General features: G+C 44.2%; 1 protein-coding gene across 4 annotated transcripts in view; it reads right to left on the bottom strand.

Annotated features, from left to right (window-relative positions):
• Window positions 1–24,651, bottom strand: part of uvssa (UV-stimulated scaffold protein A) — a 108,896-nt gene extending 84,245 nt beyond the window's left edge. Inside the window, exons 1-7 of one of the 4 annotated variants that reach the window (XM_078413711.1) lie at window positions 24,176–24,651; window positions 17,897–18,008; window positions 14,592–14,922; window positions 13,553–13,673; window positions 11,784–12,209; window positions 9,354–9,463; window positions 3,295–3,423 (exon numbers count right to left, since the gene is read on the bottom strand). In XM_078413711.1, coding sequence (XP_078269837.1) covers window positions 3,295–3,423; window positions 9,354–9,463; window positions 11,784–12,209; window positions 13,553–13,673; window positions 14,592–14,922; window positions 17,897–18,008; window positions 24,176–24,194 — 1,248 coding nt within the window. In that variant the 5' untranslated portion in view covers window positions 24,195–24,651. Of the gene's footprint in view, window positions 1–3,294; window positions 3,424–9,353; window positions 9,464–11,783; window positions 12,210–13,552; window positions 13,674–14,591; window positions 14,923–17,896; window positions 18,011–23,924; window positions 24,007–24,175 lie in introns of those variants that run through there. The other 3 variants (XM_078413763.1, XM_078413839.1, XM_078413916.1) reach the window with 3 other exon arrangements.
• Window positions 24,652–26,436: the final 1,785 nt, after the last annotated feature.

The raw sequence follows: 26,436 nt of genomic DNA, 5'->3' as shown, positions 1-26,436 counted from the left end.
GTATGGGGAGAAGGCAGGAACGGGGTACTGATTGAGAGTGATCAGCCATGATCGCATTGAATGGCGGTGCTGGCTCGAAGGGCTGAATGGCCTACTCCTGCACCTATTGTCTATTGTCATAGCTTTTATTTCTAAGAATACCACTGTAAAGGAATTACAAAGAATAAATTCTAGTTCGATGATGATTAGGAATACTGCATTCCCTTATTCAGAGGGAAGAAAAATTCAGTCCAGCTTAAGATAATTAAAACACCAATTGAAATTAAATACTAAATCACCAATGAAATGTTGTGATTATCTGGTGTGTCTCTTCCAGCAATGACGCTTGTATATTTTGTCCCAGCAAACCAGCACAAAGCACTAACTCCCTCTGCTGGGCTTTATGATAGTATTCCAACCCGAGCTGTAAAGGCTGAAGAAAATAAATCCCACAAAGGCTTCACAGTGTCACCTTAAAAATAAACCTTCATTTTTCTGAGTAGTGCTCATGTGCTATTTCAAGAAAGTAATAGCAGACCTCCCAACATTTGATTTTACAAATTCATAATTTTGATGTCCAACATCCAGAATTTTACATCAAAATTCATAATATGGCGCATAATCCAACTTTTCAGCACAAAAAAAGCATGCACGCCAAATGCGCATACGCGTGTGGAAAATGACTATTATTTCCAACAGTCTGTAGTTCTTGGACTACATGTACAATGTCAGGCCTATCATGAGTATATTCTGCTATTTATAGAAAGGTTATTGAACAGAGATACTTTCTGCAACACAAAGAAAAAAATGTTTTGTTTTGTTTTTTCTATTTTGCTTTTTCCTTACACATCCCAATTCTCTTGTTATTGAATAAAAGAACAATGGTCATAAAGTGTATGACTAAGTTATGAAGAAAGTTGATAAATGCGACTCGACTAAGCATACGGAAGGATTTCATAGCGCGAGTCTGTGATCGTGCTAACAAGGATCGCAATACAACGCATCGATATTGACCATCTGAAAATAGACGGTAATTTCGATCACTCCTATACCATCTGGCACAAGGTTTCTCAACCTTTTCACCCTTATGGAACCCTTGAAATAATTTTCATGTCTCAGGGAACCCTTACATAAAGATTTGTCACTTACAGCTCCTGTCCACTGACCACTAAAGGCTGTTTCACACTGGTGCCATAAAGACGTCGCTAAATATATTCCCTGTGATTATTATACTTTTAAATGATATAACAGGTTGAAGATTTTATTATAATACCCAAGGCTTTTCCAAGAATATGCCGTTCGTGTATAATAAAATTACGAATATGAAATTAAACACAAAAATGACTCAAAAATGCATTTACACAAGATTAGCAAGGATGTGCATTTCAGCTCTACATTAATTCTGGTCCTGGGGAAAACAACCCAACATATGACCACTAATTGCAGTAATTTAGGGTATAATGTCATCTTGCTGATTGAAGTACATATTGAAGTACTTGAAGTAAATTCGCACATTAATTGATAATCAGCCCAAAAAGGTGGTAATTGGCTTTTCTGCTGTGTTTTATATTTTAACCCCATCTTCATTAATTAATATAGTAATATAATCTTTACTTAAATTTAATATTTACTCATTACAGTTCCACCACTGATTTTCCGGCACTCTTGGTTCCAGAGCTTTGCTGTTTTATCCAGCCGGCTAAGGAAGTTGGCTATGGGGATAGACGTGCTGGCTCCAGCTGGGCTGGAGTTCCAGAGCCCTAGCCGCAGGTTGCAAATTCAACCTACCGATCGGCCATGGAAGTCCCGATGAGGTCAAGATTGGCTGCCTTGCCTAGCCTAGGTGCCACATTTTCGGGGAGACTTCCAAGGCGGGGGGATTTCTCGTGGAACCACTAGCGACCTCTCGCGGCAGAATTCACAAATTGCAATTACCGACTGTTTTGCGGAAAAATGTGAGGCGAAATCAGAATGGCGGATATGAAATAAGAAAGCGGAAACTTTCCGCCAAGTTCATAAGGGTTGGGAGGGGTGTAATAGATCAAACTAAATAATTTCAGTGTTCATGACTAAAAAATTTACTTGGTTAATCCAAACAAAGGCCCTTTGGTTCACAACTCCAGCTCTGCATCATTTTACATTTGCACAGCACCTGCACCCATAGTGACTGAACTGAAAAGTTTTCACATTTCCTCATTGTGAATAATACCTTATAAATAGAGCCTGACATCGCACACTAATACTGCAAATACAGTTTAGTATTAAATACCCAGAGCTGTGATTTCACCCTCTCCATAAAAGTTCATGTTATTGGAGCAGAATTAGGCCATTCGGCCCATCAAGTCTACTCCGCCATTCAGTCATGGCTGATCTATCTTTCCCTCTCATCCCCATTTTCCTTAGTTTCTTTTAAAGCATTTCTTCATTCTATCATAATTAGTTGTTGTAAACACAATGGCCAAAAGATAATGAAGGAGAAATTTAGCTTTCGTTGTCTGGCTTATGGCATTCAGCTTTAATACAATTAAAATGCTTTTGGTGCTCACAATGGAGACTCCTCTACATTGTAGAAACCCAATCCAGATTAGGTGACTATTTTGCAAAATACCTTCTTTAGTTCACAAGGGTGACCGTGTGTTTACGGTTGTTTATCACTTTAATTGTAGTCTCCCGATTTCCCGTCTGACCACTTGGTCTTTATTATCCCAACAATGTCCAATCCAAGATCACGAACAGTGTCTCATCTTCCTTTTGGGCCGGGATCCCCGGGATCATTCTCTTAATTCTCCTCTGACCCTTCTCCAATGCCAGCACATCCTTGCACAGATACGAGGCCCAAAACTGCTCACTTGATAGGCTTTCACCCTTCCCCCCCCACTACCATCAGCCTAAAAGAAGGGTCCTGATCTGAAACATTGCCTGTCCATTACCTCCAAAGGTGCGACCTGGCTTGCTGAGTTACTCCAACTGTGTGTGTATTTTGCTCTAGTCACTCACTTACTTATTTCGGAATATAAAAGACAATCAATAAATTTTCTTGCCAGCAACATAACCCAACAATGAATAGAAAAAAATATTGTAACTTTCCTTCAGGGAAGAACTTCAGTTTTAAAATAACTTTGCTGAGATGAATAGGCTGCATCACAGTACGCCTCTGCAGATCACAGTACGCCTCTGCAGATCACAGTACGCCTCTGCAGATCACAGTACGCCTCTGCAGATCACAGTATTTGCATGCAAACCTTCAAAGCAGAAATGTTGCTTTCCCATACAAGAATTAAGAATCGTCAATTTAAAAATCTCTGGAATACTCACCACTTTCCTGTATCTCTTCTTGCAACAAATGTTCATCTCATCATGTTTTTCTAATGCGCCATCTATTGCACTTTTTAAGTCAATGGCTCGTCTCAATCGGTTATCACTAATACCAGCTTTGGTGAATGTCTGCAACAAAATTACAGAGGTGTTACTTCAAACTAGATCATTTTAATCATTGTTCAGATGGAAAATTGCATATTTGAATGAAAACACTGAAAAGCCAAACACCATAAATCAACAAAAGACAACATTCTGGAGTAACTCAGTGGGTCAGGCAGCATCTCTGGAGAATGTTTCAGGTCAGGACCCTTCCTCAGACTCAACAAATTCAACATCTTACCTAGAGTATTCTTTACATGTGCTCAGATACAAGAAAAAATCTCACCCATCTGCGGTCAACCTAATCTTATGCAAACTTGACAGATATAGTCAGCTCCCAGTAGACAAAAGTCAGGCAGTCGTGCTTTATTCTGGAGTGCTTTGCAATAAAAGCAAATGATGAACATCAAGCATGAAATAAAAAATAATAGAATAGAAAAAATGGCCATGCCAGAGATATAATGGCTTTTTGATAATAAGAGAAAAGATGATGACAAACCTGACAGAAAATTCTCAAAGGCGTCAGCAACAAAAACATTCCACTTCAGAATTATGAAATCAAAACTCCCATACAACTACAAACAGGGTTCTAGGATTTTAAAGTAATGACGCTAAAGGAAAGGCAAGACATTTCCGAGTTGATAGTGTGGTAAAGATAACCAGCAGATGGCAGTGTTCCATCATCCTGCTACTTTTATACTCCTAAGTAATAGATATGGGTTGCAAGTTTGAAACAAATTGTCAAATTTATCAGTGAAGTAAAAAAGGAAAATGTGAGGAAAGTGAGGTTCAAGTTAGACAGGTAATCTAAAATAGTGTAATAGAAATCAAATATGCACCAAGTTTTTGCAAAATAGAACAGCAGGGGAGAATCAAATCAGTAATGGAAAGTATGGGAGTAGAAGCTAAGTGCATAGTCACAATGAAGCCAGATATCAAAACTTGCCAACATATTTTGAAATTGCAGGCAAATGGAAGATATCAAGCGCTGACAGGAACTGGAGAAAACTCAGCATCAATCATCCAGGTGGAACAAATTTTGGTCTCGATACCAACAGAGAATTTAAGAATGCATCAACAACCTTCTGTCATGGATTATGTAGTAACTGAGCAAATACACATTATTGACAATGACAATCAATATTTTTCTGGATATTGCGTGATATTTGGAATGTCTTTGGACCTGTTGTTCAACAGCAATAACCATTGGAACAACGTCAGGATCTCTGTGTGCTTGGTTTTGGCTTCAACAATGTAAGCGCCCTCCTCTGTTCTTTAAAGCCAACAAAGTTATGATACCCAAAACATATATTCTTTTAGGAAGGAGATGAGGAGGCATTTCTTTAGTCAGAGGGTGGTGAATCTGTGGAATTCTTTACCACAGAAGGCTGTGGCGGCCAAGTCAGTGGATATTTTTAAGGCAGAGATAGGTGGATTCTTGCTTAGTATGGGTGTCAGAGGTTATGGGGAGAAGGGTGGGTATAAACTAAATGGCGGGGGAGGGATTGACAAATTGGGACTATAAGGATGGAGTTAAAGGGGAAGAGAGTACAGGAAAAGTTACGAAAAACACCCGAATTAATGGAACGGAAAGTTCACGAAGGGATAAGAGAGTAAGGTTAGGTGAAATAGGAACTGGTGTGAGAGGGGAGGTGAATGCCAAATTAAAAGTGTTATACAGTGCCCTCCATAATGTTTAGGACAAAGACCCATCATTTATTTATTTGCCTTTGTACTCCACAATTTGAGATTTGTAATAGAAAAAAATCACATGGGGTTAAAGTGCACATTGTCAGCTTTTATTAAAGGGTATTTTTATACATTTTAGTTTCACCATGTAGAAATTACAGCTGTGTTTCTACATAGTCCCCTCATTTCAAGGCACCAAAATGTTTGGGACACATGGCTTCACAGGTGTTTATAATTGCTCAGGTGTGTTTAAATGCCCCCTTAATACAGGTATAAGAGAGCTCTCAGCTCCTAGTCTTTCTTCCAGTCTTTCCATCACCGTTGGAAACTTTTATTGCTGCTTATCAACATGAGGACCAAAGTTGTGCCAATTAAAGTCAAAGAAGCCATTATGAGACTGAGAAACAAGAATAAAACTGTTAGAGACATCAGCCAAACCATAGGCTTACAAAATCAACCGTTTGGAACATCATTAAGAAGAAAGAGAAGAAAGAAGGTGAGCTTACTAATCGCGAAGGGACTGGCAGGCCAAGGAAGACATCCACACCTGATGACAGAAGAATTCTCTCGAGAAGTAAAGAAAAATCCCCAAACATCTGTCCAACAGATCAGAAACACTCTTCAGGAGTCAGGTGTGGATTTATCAATGACCACTGTCTGCAGAAAACTTCATGAACAGAAATACAGAGGCTACACTGCAAAATGCAAACCACTGGCTAGCCGCAAAAATAGGATGGCCAAGTTACAAGTTTGCCAAGAAGTACTTAAAAGAGCAACCACAGTTCTGGAAAAAGGTCTTGTGGACAAATGAGACGAAGATTAATTTATATCAGAGTGATGGCAAGAGCAAAGTATGGAGGAGAGAAGGAACTGCCCAAGATCCAAAGCGTACCACCTCATCTGTGAAACACGGTGGTGGGGGTGTTATGGTCTGGGTATGAATGGCTGCTGAAGGTACTGGCTCACTTATCTTCATTGATGATACAACTGCTGATGGTAGTAGCATAATGAATTCTGAAGTATATAGACACATCCTACTTGCTCAAGTCAAACAAATGCCTCAAAACTCATTGGCTGGCAGTTCATTCTACAGCAAGACAATGATCCCAAACATACTGCTAAAGCAACAAATGAGTTTTTCAAAGCTTAAAAAATGGTCAATTCTTGAGTGGCCAAGTCAATCACCCGATCTGAACCCAATTGAGCATGCCTTTTATATACTAAAGAGAAAACTGAAGGGGACTAGCCCCCAAAACAAGCATGCTAAAGATGGCTGCAATACAGGCCTGGCAGAGCATCACCAGAGAAGACACCCAGCAACTGGTGATGTCCATGAATCGCAGACTTCAAGCAGTCATTGCATGCAAAGGATATGCAACAAAATACTAAACATAACTACTTTCATTTACATGACATTGCTGTGTCCCAAACATTATGGTGCCCTGATATGGAGGGACTATGTATAAACACTGCTCTAATTTCTACATGGTGAAACCCCAAAATGTATAAAAATACCTATTATTAAAATCTGACAATGTGCACTTTAACCACGTGATTTTTTTCTAATACAAATCTCAAATTGTGCAGTACAGCGACAAATAAATAAATGATGGTTCTTTGTCCCAAACATTATGGAGGGTACTGTAAATAAATGCGCAAAGTATAAGAAATAAAGTGGATGAGCTTGAAGCTCAGATAGAAATTGGTAAGTGTGTTGTGGGAATTTCAGAGACATGGCTGCAAGAGGATCAGAGCTGGGAACTGAATATTCAGGGGTATACGTCCTATCGAAAAGACAGGTGGGCAGACGGGGTGGGGTAGCTCTATTGGTAAGGAATGACATTCAGTCCCTAGCGAGGGGTGGCATAGAATCAGAACATATAGAGTCATTGTGGATAGAACTGAGAAATTGTAAGAGTAAAAAGACCCTAATGGGAGTCATCTACAGTGGATGAGCCAGTGGATGTAGTGTAGCTAGACTTTCAGAAAGCCTTTGATAATGTCCCACACAGGAGATTAGTGGGCAAAATTAGAGCAGATGGTATTGGGGTTCGGGTATTGACACAAATAGAATATTGGTTGGCAGACAGGAAACAAAGAGTAGGGATTAACGGGTCCCTTTCAGAATGGCAGGCAGTGACTAGTGGGGTGCCGCAGGACTCGGTGCTGGGACCGCAGCTATTTACAATATACATTAATGATTTAGATGAAGGAATTCAAAGTAACATTAGCAAATTTGCAGATGACACAAAGCTGGGTGGCAGTCTGAACTGTGAAGAGGATGCTATGAGGATGCAGGGTGATTTGGACAGGTTGGGTGAGTGGGCAGATGCATGGCAGATGCAGTATAATGTGGATAAATGTTATTTGTATAGCACATTTAAAAACAACCCACATTGACCAAAGTGCTGTACATGAGTTCAGGTCCTAAGAACGAACATACAATGGCACACAAACATAACAGCACATACATAAACAGTTCACAGCGCCCCCTCAGAGGACCTCAAATGCTAGGGAGTAGAAATAGGTTTTGAGCCTATTGGTGGCAAGAACAAGGTGGCAGATTATTATCTGAATGGTGTCAGGTTAGGAAAAGGGGAAGTACAACAAAACCTGGGTGTCCTTGTACATCAGTCACTGAACGTAAGCATGCAGGTGGATTTTTTTAGATTTAGATACAGCGCGGAAACAGGCCCTTCGGCCCACCGAGTCCACGCCACCCAGCGATCCCCGCACATTAACACAATTTTTTTTAAAAAAATTTACACGGCCAATTAACCTACCTACATACCTGTACGTCTTTGGAGTGTGGGAGGAAACCGAAGATCTCGGAGAAAACCCACGCAGGTCACGGGGAGAACGTACAAACTCCGTGCAGACGGCGCCCGTAGTCAGGATTGAACCTGAGTCTCCGGCGCTGCATTCGCTGTAAGGCAGCAACTCTACCGCTGCGCTACTATGCCGCCGGCACAGCAGGCAGCGAAGAAAGTTAATGGCATGTTGGCCTTCATAACGAGACGAGTTGAGTATAGAAGCAAAGAGGTCCTTCTGCAGTTGTACAGGGCCCTGGTGAGACCACACCTGGAGTATTGAATGCAGTTTTGGTCTCCTAATTTGAGGAAGGAAATTCTTGCTATTGAGCGAGTGCACCGTTGGTTCACGAGGTTAATTCCCAGGAAGGCGGGACTGTCATATGATGAAATAATGGAGCGACTGGGCTTGTATTCATTGGAATTTAGAAGGATGAAAGGGGATCTTATAGAAACATAAAATTGTTAAGGGATTGGACACACTAGATGCAGGAAACATGTTCCCAATGTTGGGGGAGTCCAGAACCAGGAGCCACAGTTTAAGAATAAGGGGTAGGCCATTTAGAACTGAGATGAAGAAAAACTTTTTCACAGAGAGTTGAGAATTTGTGGAATTCTCTGCCTCAGAAGGCAGTGGATGCCGATTCACTGGATGCATTCAAAAGAGAGTTAGATAAAGTTCTCAGGGCAAGCGGAATCAAGGGATATGGGGAGAAGGCAGGAACGGAGTACTGATTGTGGATGATCAGCCATGATCACATTGAATGGTGGTGCTGGCTCGAATGGCCGAATGGACTACTCCTGCACCCATTGTCTATATATCTATCTATGTAAGGCAGGAGAATGGGGTTAGGAGGGAGAGATAGATCAGCCCTGATTCAATGGCGGAGTAGAGCTGATGAGCTGAATGGCCTAATTCTGCTCCTATCACTTATGATCTCATGATACAACAATAGTCTGTAAAATGCTACAAAGTGCTGGAGTAACTCAACAGGTCATGTAGCATTTCTGGGGAACATGGATAGTTGGTGTTTTAAGTCGCGACCCTTTTTCATACTGGTCACATCCGACCCGAAACGTCACCCATCCATGTTCTCCAGAAATGCTGCTTGACCTGCTGAGTTACTCCAGCACCTTGTTTTTTTTTGTTGTAAACCAGCATAGAGGTTCACTGGCGCAGAGAAGGTGAGTGTGCAGTGTTGGTGGGGGGCAGGAGGGCACAGGGTAGGATAAGAATTGTTTGCAAGTCCTTACAGAAAAGTTTAACTTAAAACTACCATTCAGGTAGCAGAGAGCTAGACGTACAATTTATAAATTTTACCTTGGTGGCTGGAACATAATAGATGATTGATGAAGCCTCATCAATTATACATATTACTATGTAGATATGACAACTCATAGGCTTCTTTGACAAAACTAATGAGCATGCTGGAGCTACAAAATAAGGATTATTCATACCTGGATCCAGCACTTCACAGTCGGCAGGTACTTATTAGTGATCAATCTTTGGAAATCCTTCACATTGTTAATTACAGCAGCGTTGTCCTCATCCTCGTTGATCTTTAAATCTGTCATCCAAACATATAGATTATTCTAAATGTGTACAAATTCTTTCAAATTAAACTTTATTGTATATTTAAACACATAACTAGACTGACTGATACACAAAATACAAGCATGTAAATAATTTAGTCATACAGCTTGGAAACTGGCCGTTCAGCCGTACGACTCTGTGTCTACCATCGACATTAATTCTACCCGAATCCAAGTTCTTCATCCTCCTCCCCCAATTCTCTACTCACCAACACACAAGGGCCAATTTCTAATGGGCAATTAGCCTACCAATTTGCACTTATTTGGCACATGGGAGGAAAACTGAGCACCCAGGGGGATCCCATGTGGTCACAGGAAGAACATGGAAATTCAGCACTGGCAGCACCGGAGATCAGAACCAAACCCCGAGAATATTATTCATCTGAAAAATGCCCATTTGCGAACATTGCAAAAACCTAGCTTTGCAATACACCAGCTTATTGTTACGCTCTCAGCAATCCATACCTGAGAGGCTTACCAACATCTGCATTAAGAAATATCTTTAGCATCCTATCCCCAATTATGCCTCATATGTCAAAATTAAATTATACTTGCCATTCCTTGGCCCACCTTCCCACATGATCTGGATCTTCATGTAAATTTAGATAATCCTTCCTCGGCATCTGTTGTACCACCAATGTTAACTACAATATTACAATATTAACTACATAGTCATCCAAATTGTTAATGTACATACAAGGGGCAACCACAAGTTTTTTTTTAAACACAAGGTGTTGAGCGCCTGGAATGGTGGTCTGCAGCACAGGGGTTCCGCAGGGAACAGTGCTAGCTCCTTTCCTGTTCACCCTGTACACCGCGGACTTTAGGCACAGCTCAGCAAACTGCTATCTACAGAAGTTCTCTGACGACTGCCATCGTCGGCCTCATCACAGGCGACGATGACAGGGCGTACTGAGAACTGATCAAGGACTTTGTGGACTGGTGCCAGTGGAACCGCCTCCGGATCAATGCGGGGAAAACCAGGGAGACGGTGGTGGATTTCCACAGGCGCAGCCAGGTCCACCCGACACCGGTGAACATCCAGGGAATGGACATCGGGAGGGTGGACTCTTATAAGTACCTGGGTACCTCAACAATAACCTTGACTGGACCAAAAATATCAATGCACTGTACAAAAAGGGCCAGAGCAGACTTTACCCGCTGAGGAGACTCAGGTCCTTTGGAGTGCAGGGGGGACTCCTAAGGACCTTCTACAACACTGTGGTGGCATCAGCCATTTTCTATGGAGTGGTCTGCTGGAGCAGCAGCATCTCAGCAGCGGAGGGGAAGAGACTTGACAAGCTGATCAGGAAGGCCAGCTCTGACCTGGGTTGCCCCCTCGACTCAGTACAGGCGGTGGGAGAGAGGAGGATGATGGCAAAGATAACGTCGCTGCTGGACAACGACTCCCACCCCATGCAGGACACTGTCACTGCACTGAGTAGCTCCTTCAGTGACAGACTCCTTCACCCCAAGTGTGTGAAGGAGAGATATTGGAGGTCCTTCCTTCCCGCTGCTGTGAGACTGCACAACCAGCGCTACTCCCAGCAGACCAGTCAACTGACCAGTCAACAGTAACAGTAAAGAAAAAAGCACAGTAAATTAATACAATTATCCTTATCTTTATTTTTATTTATAATGAATGTCTCTTACTATCCACTTTGCTGGTATTATTGCAATGTTTAAGAAATATTCAGACAGGTACATGGATAGGACAGGTTTAGAAGGATATGGCCAAATGCAGGCAGGTGAGACTCGTGTGGATGGGAAATGTTGGCCGGTGTGGGTAGGTTGGGCCGAAGGGCCTGTTTCCACGCTGTAAAACTCTATGTGCAGGTAGATAAGTGTTAGTCTTGGCATCATGATTGGCATGTACATTGTGGGGCGACGGTCCTGTTCCTGTGAAGTATTGTTGTACGTTCTGTAACCAACAGCAGCGAACCTGCATCAAACCCTGTGACACTACACTGGTTACAGGCCTCTAATCAGAAAAAACAACCCTCCACAACTAGTCTGACACCCTTCTCCAAGCCATTTGGCTCGCTCACCTTGGATTCTCGTGACTGGCTTTTGACACCCTGACCACACATCTAGCTCAGAGTCTGGACCCTCATCACCTTCCTTGCACTCTGCACTGTGGAGTCATGGTTCTGGCCATAGCCTAACTTGCTTTCTAGATACATAATTCACAGTCCACACAAATGAGTGAGCCACATGCCAGACAATCAGGATTTCTGGATGGATGCCAGATCAATTTAATGATCAATAATGCAATAAATGGTGTCCTTTACTTACCCGTATTAATTTCTAAGTCAAGAGAATATTTATGTGAAAGAAGCCCATAATTTCTGATCATTTCTTCATTGTCTGCAAGATTTTCACTTTCATCATTTTCATTTTCACTGAGGTTGTCTAGCTCGTCATCCAATTGCTGCTCTTCAGGAGCTGTGCTCACCTGTGGGAAAAAGTCTTTACTGCTACAAGGCTGTGGGGAAAGGTCTTTACTGCTACAAGACTGCTCATCATCAATATGATTGCTGGCCCATTGGTGGTCAACTCTCTGCCTGCTGGTTGTAGAGCTGCCATTTGCTGTTTTATCAGGCGAGTCTTGTTTGCACTGAGAGCCTTCATCACTAAAAGTGAACTCGGAGAGACTGGGGAGTAGTAATTTGAAGCATGCCTCCATTTCAGTCAGAGAGTTCTCAATTTCTTCTGACATCCCTGTTTTGGCAAAAAAGACAAGGTAAAATAACAGACAATAGCAACCCACAGAAATACATTCCAAGATTAAACATATCACAAAATGCTGGAGTAACTCAGTGGGTCAGGCAGCATCTCAGGAGAGAAGGAATGGGTGACGTTTCGGGTCGAAACCCTTCTTCAGACTGATGTCAGGGGAGGGGGCGGGACATAGAAAGGATGTAGTTGGAGACAGGAAGAGAGTGGGAGAACTGGGAAGGGGGAGGGGAAAGAAAGGGACAAAGGAGCTATCTGAAGTTTGAGAAATCAATGTTCATACCGCTAGGGTGTAAGCTGCCCAAGCGAAATATGAGATGCTGTTCCTCCAATTTGCGGTTGGCCTCACTATGACAATGGAGGAGGCCCATGATGGAAAGGTCAGACTGGGAGTGGGAGGGGGAGTTGAAGTGCTGAGCCACCGGGAGATCAGGTTGGTTAAGGCAGACTGAGCAAAGGTGTTGAGCGAAACAATCGCCGAGCCTGCGTTTGGTCTCGCCGATGTAGAGAGGTTGCCATCTGGAACAGCGGATACAATAGATGAGGTTGGAGGAGGTGCAGGTGAACCTCTGCCTCACCTGGAAAGACTGTTTGGGTCCTTGGATGGAGTCGAGGAGGGATGTAAAGGGACAGGTGTTGCATCTCCTGCGGTTTCAGGGCAAATTACCTGGGGAGGGGGACTATTGATCGAAATCTACTACAAACCTACTGACTCCCACAGCTATCTTGACTACACTTCTTCCACCCTGTTTCCTTCCCAGTTCTCGCACTGTCTTCCTGTCTCCAACTACATCCTTTCTTTGTCCCGCCCCCCTCCCCTGACATCAGTCTGAAGAAGGGTCTCGACCCGAAACGTCACCCATTCCTTCTCTCCTGAGATGATGCCCGACCCACTGAGTTATTCCAGCATTTTGTGATACGTTCGATTTGTACCAGCATCTGCAGTTATATTCCTACACCAAGATTAAACATCATCAAATAAAACCACAAAAATAACCCAGTTTGCAAAAAAAATGGCTGAAAACCAAATCACTGAAAATATTGAGCACAGGTTATTCAACCCATTGAGTCTGTATAGTTCATTCCACACTTTCATTTTTTTTCACAACCCTGCCAAGATCAGATAAATTCCCAATATCATAATCAAGAACTAGTTACCTGTAGTTTTGGTACAATAGACTGAAGCATACGCCAGTAGGATTATGGTGCATTACATATTGAATGCACTGAAACCCTTTATTTCTACATTTATTTTCTTGGCATGAATTTGTTTTTTCACGAGCAAGTTTTATTTAACGCAACAGAATCAAAAGGAATTAATAGTTCACCTTTCATTTCCTCTTCCACTCTCTTCACTCTCATTTTATTAATGTTCTCCAGCCTTTTCGATCTCTCTTCCTCACGTTTTCGCTCAACTTGAGTTTGAGCCCGAATACCTTGAAAATCTACCTGTATGTGATTGAGACAAAATATTTCATTAATTGCCAATCCAATATTACCCTTGAGAAGGTGGTGGTCACTAGGCAGCTGAGGGAAAGAAAAGAAAATTTTAAAAACAACAACAAAAAAAATCAGGATTTAGATTTGGCAACAATGAAGAAACAAAATGTGTTTCCAACTTCGAGAAGAACTTGGCGATAGCGGCGATTCAGTATGCCTGCTGCTTTTATTGTCCTTGGTGGTAGGGGTCACTTGTCTGGGAGGGTGATGCCATACTGGCTTAGTTTTACAGATATAATCTGCTTTAGGCATAGCCAAGGTGAAAGGGGAATGAACATCTTGAGTGACTTTAGAGTACCAATCATGCAGGCTGCTTTGTCCAAGATAGGGTTAAGCTTCTTGAGTGCTATTGGAGCCGCTCTCATCCAGAAAGTGGACAGTATTCCATTATGTTCCTCACTTAGATGGTGGAAGTACACTGGTGTGTCAAAAGGTCGGCCATTCACTGCAGGATATCCAGCCTCTGAACTGGTCATGGAGCCACTGCAGAGTATACAACCCCACTCCATTTTTTGGCTAACTGTAAGCCTAAGGTTGTTGTTGGTGGGGGATTCAGAAATGGGTCGTGCCATCAAATATCTAGGACACAAACAAACTCAATGTTTGGGATAGCACCAAACAAATGAAAATAACACTTAGGCTGCAGTGATTCATAACAACATCTCACTGACAATTATGGACGGGTTTTGCCAGTGATACCCGAATTCCTCGTGGCTCTCCAGGTCAGCATGTTGATAATCCTCAAAAACACTGAGAATTCATCCCCCACATTGTCCTTCTGCTTCCTATTTGGAAGACATGCGCCAATTCCTAAATATTTAAAGGACTTACGCAGGGATTCATCAATAGGAGGCAAAAAGTACTCACCTTCTTAATCTGTTTCAGGAAATGATAACCCAGTGAGAGTTTTTTGTAACCATCTCCATATTTGTCTTGCCACTCCTGGACAGTTTTAATTGCCATTTCCTTTAATTTTTGAGCTGTCTCCTTTGGTGGAGGCAGAGGCTGTTCATAATCTGTTTCCACTGTCAATTCCAAGAATTCCTGAAAGTTTGAAATAAGCAGCAACCGAAACTGATGTGAACGCGCAAACAGTTCATTTGCTATTTGGAAAGCGGATAGGCGGATCTCTGCATGCTCTTGGTTCAGCTGTCTCATAATTAAGTGGTACGTGTGCTTGACATACTCCTCAGATAACCTGTAAAATGTAAATACATTTTAATTATGTGTCCTAGGATTGAAGGCAGAAGTCAGAGTAGGAGTGGGGGTGGGATGGGGAATTAAAGTGACAGGTAAATAGAGAGATCTTGCAGAGTGAATGGGAAGTGCTCTTCGAAGTGGTCCTCCAAACGAAGTTTAGGATTTTCTTATGTGGCAAACAAAGCATCAATCACCAAATGTGAAACACTAGATTGGAAGCAGTGCATACAAATTGCTGTTTCACATGGGGAGAATTATGGATAGTGGGAAGATGAGGGAAGCAATTTCCTTCTTCCAAATTAATGCATTCCACTCAGTGCTCGCAATGTGTTCTACTGAAGAAACTAAACACAGATTAGGTAACCTGTTACCTTAATTCTTTGTGCACTGCTATTCTGACCTCACTCCCCTCTGCTTTTAGCCTATTTTGCTTTTACGATGCCCAATATAGGGTTGAGGAGTAGTGTCTCAGCTTGTTTCTGAGGTTAAAAGCAGCCCTCAGCACTCTTACTGAATTTAATAATTTCAGATAACCACTATTTTTCTCTCTGTCCACAGATGTAGCTACACCATGTTTGAATGCATTTCCTTTTCTGTCTCCAACTCTGTCAGTTTTTATAGTGATTGTTACCTTGGCATCAAAGCAGAGGAAACATATTGAAATGTAGACACAAAATGCTGGAGTAACTCAGCGGGTCAGGCAGCATTTCGGGAGAAAGAATGAGTGACATTTTGGGTTGACACCCTTCTTCAGACTGATGTCAGGGGAGGGGCGGGACAAAGATAGGATGTAGTTGGAGACAGAAAGACTAATGGGAGAACTGGGAAGGGGGAGGGGATAGTGAGGGGAAGCAGGAACTACCTGAAGTTAGAGGTCAATGTTCATACCGCTGGGGTGTAAACTGCCCAAGCGAAATACAAGGTGCTGTTCCTCCAATTTGCGCTAGGCCTCACTCTGACAATGGAGGAAGCTCAGGACAGAAAGATCAGATTGGAAATGGGAGGGGGAGTTGAAGTGCTGAGCCATCGGGAGATCACGTTGGTTGAGATGGACTGAGCGGAGGTGTTGAGCGAAACGATCGCCGAGCCTGCACTTGGTTTCGCCGATGTAGAGAAGTTGACATCTGGAACAGCGGATACAATAGATGAGGTTGGAGGAGATGCAGGTGAACCTCTGCCTCACCTGGAAAGACTGTTTGGGTCCTTGGATGGAGTCGAGGGGGGAGGTAAAGGGACAGGTGTTGCATCTCCTACGGTTGCTGGGGAAAGTACCTGGGGAGGGGGTGGTTTGGGTGGGAAGGGCCGAGTGGACCAGGGAATTTCGGAGGGAATGGTCTCTGCAGAAAGCAGAAAAGGGTGGAGATGGGAAGATGTGGCCAGTAGTGGGATCCCATTGGAGATGGTGGAAATGTTGGAGGATAATTTGTTGTATGCGACGGCTGATAGGGTGCAAGGTGAGGACAAGAGGGGCTCTATCCTTGTTACGAATGGGGGGAGGGGGAGCAAGAGCGGAGCTGCAGGATATTGAGGAGACCCTAGTGAGAGGGTGGGAAGAAGTGTTGTCAAGATCGCTATGGGAGTCAGTGGGTTTGTACTAGATGTCTCCTGTGATGGAGATGGTGAGATCCAGAAACGGTAGGGAGATGTCGGAAATGGTCCAAGTACATTTAAGAGCTGGATGGAAATTAGTGGTGAAATTGATGAAGTCAGTGAGGTCTGCATGGATACAAACAGATAGCACCAATGCAGTCGTCAATGTAGCGGAGGTAGAGTTCAGGTGTATAACATTCTCTCAGTTTTCTCCAACCGTCACCCTTCTCTGTGACAAAACACACTCATTCTCACTTTAACCTCTGATGATGGGCCCTTGACCCAAAACATTGACTGTTTCTCTCTCTATCAATGATTCTTGATCTAATAAATATGTCCAACATTTTATAATTGTTTCAGATTCCCAGCATCAGCAGCTTTTTTGTTACATTTATTAAACAAGGTCTGCTCAAAAATATACAATCACATTATATTGTAAAAAAAATATTATTTCATCAAATACTATTTCTTGACCAAGAATACAATCCAACTTATTCCAATACGAGTCCAACTAACTAACCAAAGAAACACAGAATGTCATCCTCCGGTCACCTTCCTTCACAAGAAAGTGCGGTGCTTAACCTTGTCCAGAATTTGTTCAAAGCACTTATTGGACTGCAATTATTCTGTATAGTGCTGGTCACCAAACTACAAGGGGGGGATGACATAGAAGAGATTCATCAGGACGTTACCTTCTATGAAGGGCTGCAGTTATAAGTAATTGGATAGGATGGACATACATGCACGGAAATGTAGGAGGCTGTTGGGTGATCATATGTAGGTTTACAAAATTATGAAGGGCGCAGATAGGATGGTCTGAATCTTTTTCCCAAAACAGGTCAGTCAGAAACTAGAAGGCACATTTATGGTGAGAAGTGAGAAATTTAGTCATAGAGTCATACAGCAAAGAAACTGGCTCCTTCACCTGATTCATCCAATGCCAACCAAGATGTCCCTTCCACGCTAGTGTCATTTCCCTGCATTTGACCCATGTTCTTCAAAACCTTTCCTGTCATGTACCTGTCCAAATGTATTTTAAAGGAAACCTGAGGGAAACATTTTCATACAGAGAGTGGTTATTACATGGAGTAAGTTGTCAGTTGAGGTAGTTGAGGAAGATATTATTACAATGGTTAAAAAGCATTTGACAGGAAAGGAATAAAACCCCATGCGGACAATGGGATTAGCGTAGATAGACATCAAAGTTTGCATGGGTGAGGTGGACCGCAAACGACTGTTTTGTACTCTACTTTTACATGATTCTATGACTTGATATGTAGACATTCAGGAACTTATTGTGCAAAAAATTACAGGCACAATTCTGTAGCCTCCAATCTGCTCCTTCAGAAAATAATGTAATTTAGCAATATCCAACTCCATACTTGCAGATTTTCTTTAGTTCCCTCATCTTATCTGGATTTAGTACTTGCTGTCCTGAGGTGGTGAGATCTTCCACCAGCTGAGAAAGCTTCTCATCTGGCCCAACTTCCATTCCTGCAAAGCAGTAAGAACACAAATAAGTACATGCATTGTGAATTCAATCACTCCAAAAGTTATATTTTTCTCGCAACTGGGTCCAAGGAAAATTACCAATTGATGGCAGAAAGAGACAAATATTGTACACACACACACGTACATGTTAAAAACAAACAATAATAGTGCAATAATAACAATAATAGCCTTTGTAGTTCAGAGCTTATTTGAGGTTGTAGTGTTTAATAGCCTCATGAGTCATGGCTGTAGGCAAGAACTTGTCCTCTACGGTTTTCAGGCTCCCGTACCTTCTTCCCAATGGCAGGGGTGAAATGAGTGTGTGGCCAGGGGGTGTGGGATTCTCATTACGAAGTCTGCTTTTTGAGGCAGCGACTCCAGTAAATCCCTTCGAATGGCGGGGAGGTCAGAACCCGTGATGGACTGGGCAGTGTTCACAACTTTTTGCAGTCTTTTTAGTTCCTGGGAATTCAAGTTGTCAAACCAGTCCGTGATGCAACCAGTCAATATGCTCTCCACTGTACACCTGTAGAAGCTCAAGAGAATCCTCTCTGACATACCGAATCTCCGTAATCTTCTCAGGAAGTAGAGGCGTTGATGTGCTTTCTTAATAATTGCATTAGTGTGCTGGGTCCAGGAAAGATCTCCAGAAATATGCCTGTCCAAGTGTCTTTTAAATGGTGTTATTGTATGCCTCAACTAGCTCTACTGGCAGCTCATTCCATATGCTCACCACCCTCTCTGAAAAATTTGCCCCTCAGGCTCCTATTAAATCTTTCTCCTCCCACCTTAAACCGATGGCATCTGGTCCTTGATTCTCCTACCCTGCGTAAAAGATTGTGCATTGGCCCTATCTATTCTCCTCATATTAAATCCTTTCCCCTCTATCCTGCATCTGGACCAGGATCTGCCTTCCATCCCATGAGTCTCCACCTTTAACAGATCACCCTCTGCCATTTATAATACCTCCAATCTGATGCAACTGTTACACACACCATCCCTCTTCACCACCCACACCTCTTTTTCAAATCTTTGCAAATACAAAGTGATTGCCCCTTCCACAACATTCAATCCAAACCAAATTCTACCTTCCTGTTGAAGGAACATTACCTTCCAGGTAATGCTACAGTATCCAGGACCCTAAACAGTTCCACTATGAATGAGCAATTGCACTGTCAATTTGTTATATAGCTCTAGCTTCTTGAGCTTTGGTGGTGCCACACAGGCAGATTTTATGAGCTATTGGATGTAATTCCTGTTAAAATCCCAATACACCTTTAATTTGCTGTTTCTTAGATGCTATATAAAATTAAAATTACTGGTGAACCCTGTAAATGTGAGAATTAGGGCCCCAGTGAGTTGGGAGGTGGTATGAGCACCCGGGTTTACACATGACTGTGTAGCCGGGCACAGTACGAACTCCATCCTCAAGTTTGCCGACGACACCACTGTTGTTGGATGAATTGCAGATGGTGTTGTCAGAGTACAGAAGTGAGATCGATTGACTGACCAAATGGTGCCAGCACAACAACCTGGCTCTCAATGTCAGTAAGACCAAGGAACTTTGAAAGAGGAACGATGAGGACCCAAAACCTTTCTATATTGACGGGACGATGGTGGAGAGAGTCAAAAGCTTCAAATTCCTGGGTGTGCATATTTCTGGAGATCTTTCCTGGACCCAGCACACTAATGCAATTATTAAGAAAGCACATCAACGCCTCTACTTCCTGAGAAGATTACGGAGATTCGGTATGTCAGAGAGGATTCTCTTGAGCTTCTACAGATGTACAGTGGAGAGCATATTGACTGGTTGCATCACGGACTGGTTCGACAACTTGAATTCCCAGGAGCTAAAACGACTGCAAAAAGTTGTGAACACTGCCTAGTCCATCACGGGTTCTGACCTCCCCGCCATTCGAAGGGATTTACCGGAGTCGCTGCCTCAAAAAGTAGACTTCATAATGAGAATCCCACACCGTAGATGAGATTAATAAAGCTAGGTCGTTAATGATCAGCACGGCATGATGGGCCAAAGGGCCTGTTTGGTGCTATATTCCTCTATGATTCTATGAAATACTACTTGACTGCTGAGTGTTCTCACTGTTCTTTCTTTTTTGTTTCAAATTCTGTTTTTCTTCTTTTTTCTTTTGGAAATAAAGGCCAAAACACCATTTGACATACAGCATTTTAACTTTCTATGTTTTATGCATCAGCACTCTTTAGTGATATCTAGCAGAATGTGAACATTTTTCTAAATAAATCTGTTTTTGTTTTAATTCTTCATATCAAAGTAAATAATTCATCTCGTAGCTGAAAACAGACAGGATATATTCCTCAATATTTCTCTCCTTGTGAAGCAGACCTTTTTTAATTCCATTTTGTTTCCACTTTTCTGGAAATGACTTATGGAATATGGTTCTCTCTGCTCTGGCTCTGAGCTCTGGTATTTTCTCCATAATCCCCAGCAACTTCTTTCTGACATTCTCCCTACACTTACTCATTGATTGGGTGGACTAATTTGTCCTTGTGTTATTTTGTGCCATTTGTCGTAGCGTTCTTTGGGACCTCTTTCTACGTGAAGATGATATTTAAGTTTAATATGCTCTTTTGATGACAGATGATAAGCCAGATACCAGCTGCAGAACTCACAAATCACTGTTCCTTGGGGCTTGGAACAAGGAACGGCAGATGCTGGTTTATACCAGAGATAGACATGTATGCCAGAATAATTCAGCAGGTCCAGTAGCATCCCTGAAGAACGTGGATAGGCGACGTTTTGGGCTGGAACCCTTCTTCAGACTGATCTGAAGAAGGGTCCCGGCTCAAAACATCATCTGACCATGTTCTCCCGGATTACTGCCTGACCTGCTGAGTTACTCCAACACTTTGTGTCTTTCCTTAGGGCTTAATGAAAAACAGCTTACTTATAATTTACAGTTCCTTTTTCTTGCTTTGGTACACAGGAGACCAATTGCACTAGCTCTGGTTAGATTTTAAAAGATATTCCTGCAAAGCCGAGGAAAGAAAACTGCAGATGCTTGTTTAAATCAAAAGTAGACACAAAATGCTGGAGTAACTGAGCGGGTCAGGCAGCATCTCTGGAGAAAAGGAATACGTGATGTATCGGGTCGAGACCCTTCTTCGTCACCGATTCTTTCTTTCCAGAGATGCTGCCTGACCCGCTCAGTTACTCCAGCATTTTGTGTCTACCTTCCTGCAAAGCCTTTAAGGTTATGGATACCAGTGGTGGAGGGATTTAAATTAGCTCACTTAAATGCTGGAATTGGAAGACAATGGAGACAGGGAATGTAGCCAGGCTGGATGAAGTTAAGGAGGAAAGGATGGCCACGGGTTTGGCCTGACAAAATAATATAGCGGAATCACAGAAGGGCAGCAGTGAGAGAGGAAGTTGCTGAACTCTCGTCGGAGAGAGGAGAACTTCGTCAAAGTAGACATACCTTGAGAAGTTTTTGCAGTGGAGTGGACAAAATGTGTAGGAAAGAAGTGCAAATGCTGGTTTAAATCGAAGGTAGACAAAATGCTGGAGTAACTCAGCGTGTACGTGTTGCGTGTGTGACGAGTGTATGCCGGAGGCTTGCTTGTCCTCCAGAACGTTTGAGCAACTCCGTGCGTCACACCCTTTGACCTACCGTGCAAGTGCCTATAGATATATAATATCAAGAGCCTTGTCATGTAGAGGGATTGCAGTAAGGTCGCACGGTCACAGTGCGTGACGCACGGAGTCGCTCAAGCCGTCTGGAGGACATCGCAGCTTCCGGCATATACTACCAACACATGCAACGTACGTTCTTACCTTGAACAAAAACGTCAATAGTCCAATTTTTGTGCTGCTAAAAATGAGGAAGAAGCTAGAGGATCTGGAGGAGGAAGAGGAACCAGGAAAAGGGCTGCCAAGTCCGCGGACGCAAGAAGCAGCTGGGAAGACGTCTGGTCAGCCAGCGGGGAAAGAGGAAACGTGGCTGGGAAGAGAGGCAGAAGAGCAAGACCGAGAAGCAGGGGACTGCCAACTGGCCAGCGGGGGGAGAAGAAGAGGAGGAGGAGGAAAGGACGGGGTTGAGCGAGCAGGGAGAGGAGCAGCGGGAAGAACCCGAGCTGAGGGGCCTGGAGGGACTGCAGCGGCAGAAGCAACAAGCGCTGGAGGTCAGTGACCCGCCTGAGGGTGAAGGTCCCAGGGAGGAAGGGTTCCACGGCCTTGGAGGAGGAGGCGGTGGAAGAGGCGGTGGAGCGGAGTGTCGAGCCCGAAGAGGAGGTGGAAGAGGACCAGGGAGAGACCAATCGGCAGCGGAGGCCGAGCAGCAGCAAGAGCTGGGCAACGCACCGGGCGTTTGGAGCCGAGGCGGACCAGGGCAGATGATAAGCCAGTGATAAGCCAGGGCAGATGATAAGCCAGGGCAGATGATAAGCTCTGCTCGGCGGCTCCAGCCTCGAGATGTTGAGCTGTTGAGCCAAGTGGAATCGAGGTGTTGAGCCAAGTGGAATCAGAGCTCGGCAGACGGAGATGGCGAGCGGGGAGAAGGGCTGGAGGGCCAGTAGGAGCAGCGAGGGGCCGAAGAGCCGCAGGAAGCGAGGCGCGGAGCAGGGGCGCCGAGCTTGGAGAGCGGGGAGCGCAGGAACGGGGAGATGTGTCGGGACACTCGGAGCGCCGGGAGGGAGCTGGAGACACGCTGTCTCCGGAGGCCAATTCTCTGAATGCATTCAAGAGAGAGCTCGATAGAGCTCTTAAGGATAGCGGAGTCAGGGGGTATGGGGAGAAGGCAGGAACAGGGTACTGATTGAGAATGATCAGCCATGATCACATTGATTGGCTTCGCTCAACACCTGCGCTCGGTCCGCGTTGGCCAAACTGGTCTCCCGGTGGCCGAGCACTTCAACTCCCCCTCCCATTCCCAGTCTGACCTTTCTGTCATGGGCCTTCTCCAGTGCCATAGTGAGACCCACGGGAAATTGGAGGAACAGCACCTCATATTTCGCCTGGGCAGCTTGCAGTCCAGTGGTATGAACATCGACTTCTCCCACTTTAGATAGTTCCTCTGTACCTCTCTTCCCCTCCCCCTTCCCAGATCTCCCTCTATCTTCCTGTCTCCACCTATATCCTTCCTTTGTCCCGCCCCCCTGACATCGGTCTGAAGAAGGGTCTCGACCCGAAACGTTACCCATTCCTTCTCTCCTGAGATGCTGCCTGACCTGCTGAGTTACTCCAGCATTTTGTAAATAAATACCTTCGATTTGTACCAGCATCTGCAGTTATTTTCTTATACTACACATTGAATGGCGGTGCTGGCTCGAAGGGCCGAATGGCCTCCTCCTGCACCTATTGTCTATTGTCATGGGAGAAAACGGGGGAAGCCGAGCTGCAGCAAAGTGCAGCCGCAGCATTCAACTGCAACACCCTCTCATTAAGACTGACGAATTGTTCCACAACAGAAGTCGTTCCAAACATAAAATAGAAGAAAAAGACTAAGCAAAAAGTCTTTGAGGTGCCCTCGAGACCCTTCTTCTTTGATGCCCTGGAGGTGATTGCCTGCAGTACACGGCGTCCCCCCCAGTAGGCGTTGCGTGGCAACAGTACGGGTCAGGGATCGTGACCTCGCCTGCCGTGCAATCCCCCTATTCAATTTTGGTGGGCGGAAAAGTAAGATGTACAGTATTGGAAAGGTGTTCTGTAATGTGATTTTGTCACGTTTTTAAAATTCCCACCCCTCATGTTCCAAGTTCCTGTATGAATAACACAAACCCACCCAAGGCCAAGCTTTGTAACTTTCCCCATCTACCCAGAACAGAGTTCCTCCGGTCCGCCACCCCCACTCCCTTCAACTAAAGTCCATACATCCACCCTTCAGCCACCACGAGCTCTAGAATTTCCTTCACTAACTGCTCGAAAAGCTTATTAAAACTTACCTCTTACTTTGATCACAAAATGCTGGAGTAACTCAGCAGGTCAGGCAGCATCTCAGGGGAGAAGGAATGGGCGACGTTTTCGGGTCGAACCCCTTCTTCAAATTACTCCAGCATTTTGTGATCAAAGTAAGAGGTAAGTTTTAAGAAGCTTCGGTCTGAAGAGGGGTTTCGACCCGAAACGTCGCCCATTCCTTCTCTCCTGATATGCTGCCTGACCTGCTGAGTTACTCCAGCATTTTGCAAATAAATACCTTCGATTTGTACCAGCATCTGCAGTTATTTTCTTACACTTCTTACTTTGATCATGTAGTTGACCCGCTGAGTTACTCCAGTATGTCGTGTCGATCTTCGGTGTAAACCAACATCTGCAGTTCCTTCCGCCACAACGACGGTCGCAGAGTTCTGAAAGAAGGGTCTCGACACGAAACTTCACCTATTCCTTTTCACCAGAGCTGCTGCCTGTCCCTGCTGAGACAGTTACTCCCGCGTTTTTGTGTCGATCTTAGGTGTAAACCAGCATCTGCAGTTCCTTTCTTTCCGACACAACTGTCCTCGACGAGTTAAAGTTGGGGTGAGTGAGATCAGTTTAGTTCGATGACACTGTCACTGCCATGAAGCAAGCGCCTGGCTTGGCCCTTGGGACCATTCGACGCGTTACTGGGGATTACATCTGCATTTGGGGCAGTAATAATGAAGTATGGTCAAAGGTTGTTAGTGGGCACCATGGGGGGGGGGGGGGGAGGGGGCACAGCACAGCGACGGTTGGGCCGGAGCCGCTTCTCCAACCGCCGCCGCCGCGCGCGGAGAGATCACCCACGCGTCACCAGGCCCACGACACACACACACACACACACACACACACACACACACACACACACGCGGCTGAATGGCACCGACTGTAGCCCAATGAGAATTGCGAGTTCGTCAAGGACGCCACAGGCGCCGCCAATCAGGTGGGCACGTAAGGAGGCGTGGGCGGGACTTCCTGTCCGTGGGCCCGTTTCCTGTTAGCGATCTGACTCGACGAGCGACACAGCGGGTCGGGCAGCGGCCGTGGAGAGGAGGAGTGGTGACGTTACAATAGACAATAGGTGCAGGAGTAGGCCATTCGGTCCTTCGAGCCAGTACCGCCATTCAATGTGATCATGGCTGATCATTCTCAATCGGTACCCCATTCCTGCCTTCTCCCCATACCCCCTGACTCCGCTATCCTTAAGAGCTCTAGCTAGCTCTCTCTTGAATGCATTCAGAGAATTGGCCTCCACTGCCTTCTGAGGCAGAGAATTCCACAGATTCGCGGTTGCAGCTCCTGGACTGTGGAACAGCATCCCCCTCCCTATCAGATCTGCCCCTTCCATCAGCTCTTTTAAGTCCAGGCTTAAAAACACACTTTAGCGTTTTGAGGCCTTCTGATGGGGCTGATTTTTGTTTTGTGCTGATCCCTTTGAACTTTTTTTGTGCCTTTGCTCTGCTGTGATGTCTGTTTCTTATTGTATTTTTAGTACCTGCTCTGATGTACAGCACTTTGGTCAACATGGGTTGTTTTTAAATGTGCTTTTATAAATAAACTTTACTTGACTTGATTACTCTGAGTGAAAAAGTTTTTCGTCATCTCCGTTCTAAATGGCCTACCCCTTATTCTTAAACTGTGGCCCCTGGTTCTGGACTCCCCCAACATTGGGAACATGTTTCCTGCCTCTAACGTGTCCAATCCCTTAATAATCTTATATGTTTCAATAAGATCCCCTCTCATCCTTCTAAATTCCAGAGTAGACAAGCCTAGTCACTCCAGTCTTTCAACATACAACAGCCCCGCCATTCCGGGAATTAACCTAGTGAACCTACGTTTCGGATCGGGACCCTTCTTCAGACTGGGAGTCTGGGGAGAGGGAGTCCAGCGATATGGAAGGTTGAGGAGCGAAAACGACAGATCAAAGCAGACGTTGATCAGGAAATGTAGAATGCTTGACACAAAATGCCAGAGTTACTCAGCAGTTCAGGCAGTGTCTGTGGAGAGAAGGAATGGGTGACGTTTTGGGTCGCGACCCTTCTTCAGACTGAGAGTCAGGGGAAAGGAAAACGAGAGAGAGACGGTGATATAGCAATGTAGAGAACAAATAAATGAAAGATATGCAAAAAAGTAATGATGATTGAGGAAACAGGCTGTGGGATAGATAACGGGATATGTAGACAAACTCCCCAGGATGACAATGAAACTGGTACAATGACGGGGTCAGAGAGAGGGGATGCAAGGGTTACTTGAAGTTGGAGAAATCAACATTCATGCCGAAGATAGACACAAAATGCTGGAGTCACTCAGTAGGACGGGCAGCATCTCTGTATAGAAGGAATGGGTTCACCAGATTGATCCCTGGGATGGCGGGACTTTCATATGAAGAAAGACTGGATAGACTAGGCTTGTACTCGCTGGAATTTAGAAGACTGAGGGGGATCTTATCGAAACATATAAAATTCTTAAAGGGTTGGAGAGGCTAGATGCGGGAAGATTGTT

The sequence above is a fragment of the Rhinoraja longicauda genome, chromosome 1 (genome assembly GCF_053455715.1).
Source record: "Rhinoraja longicauda isolate Sanriku21f chromosome 1, sRhiLon1.1, whole genome shotgun sequence".
NCBI classification, from domain to species: domain Eukaryota; kingdom Metazoa; phylum Chordata; class Chondrichthyes; order Rajiformes; family Arhynchobatidae; genus Rhinoraja; species Rhinoraja longicauda.
The sequence above is the reverse complement of the archived record's forward strand: the minus strand, read 5'-3'. Positions and strand labels throughout refer to the sequence as shown.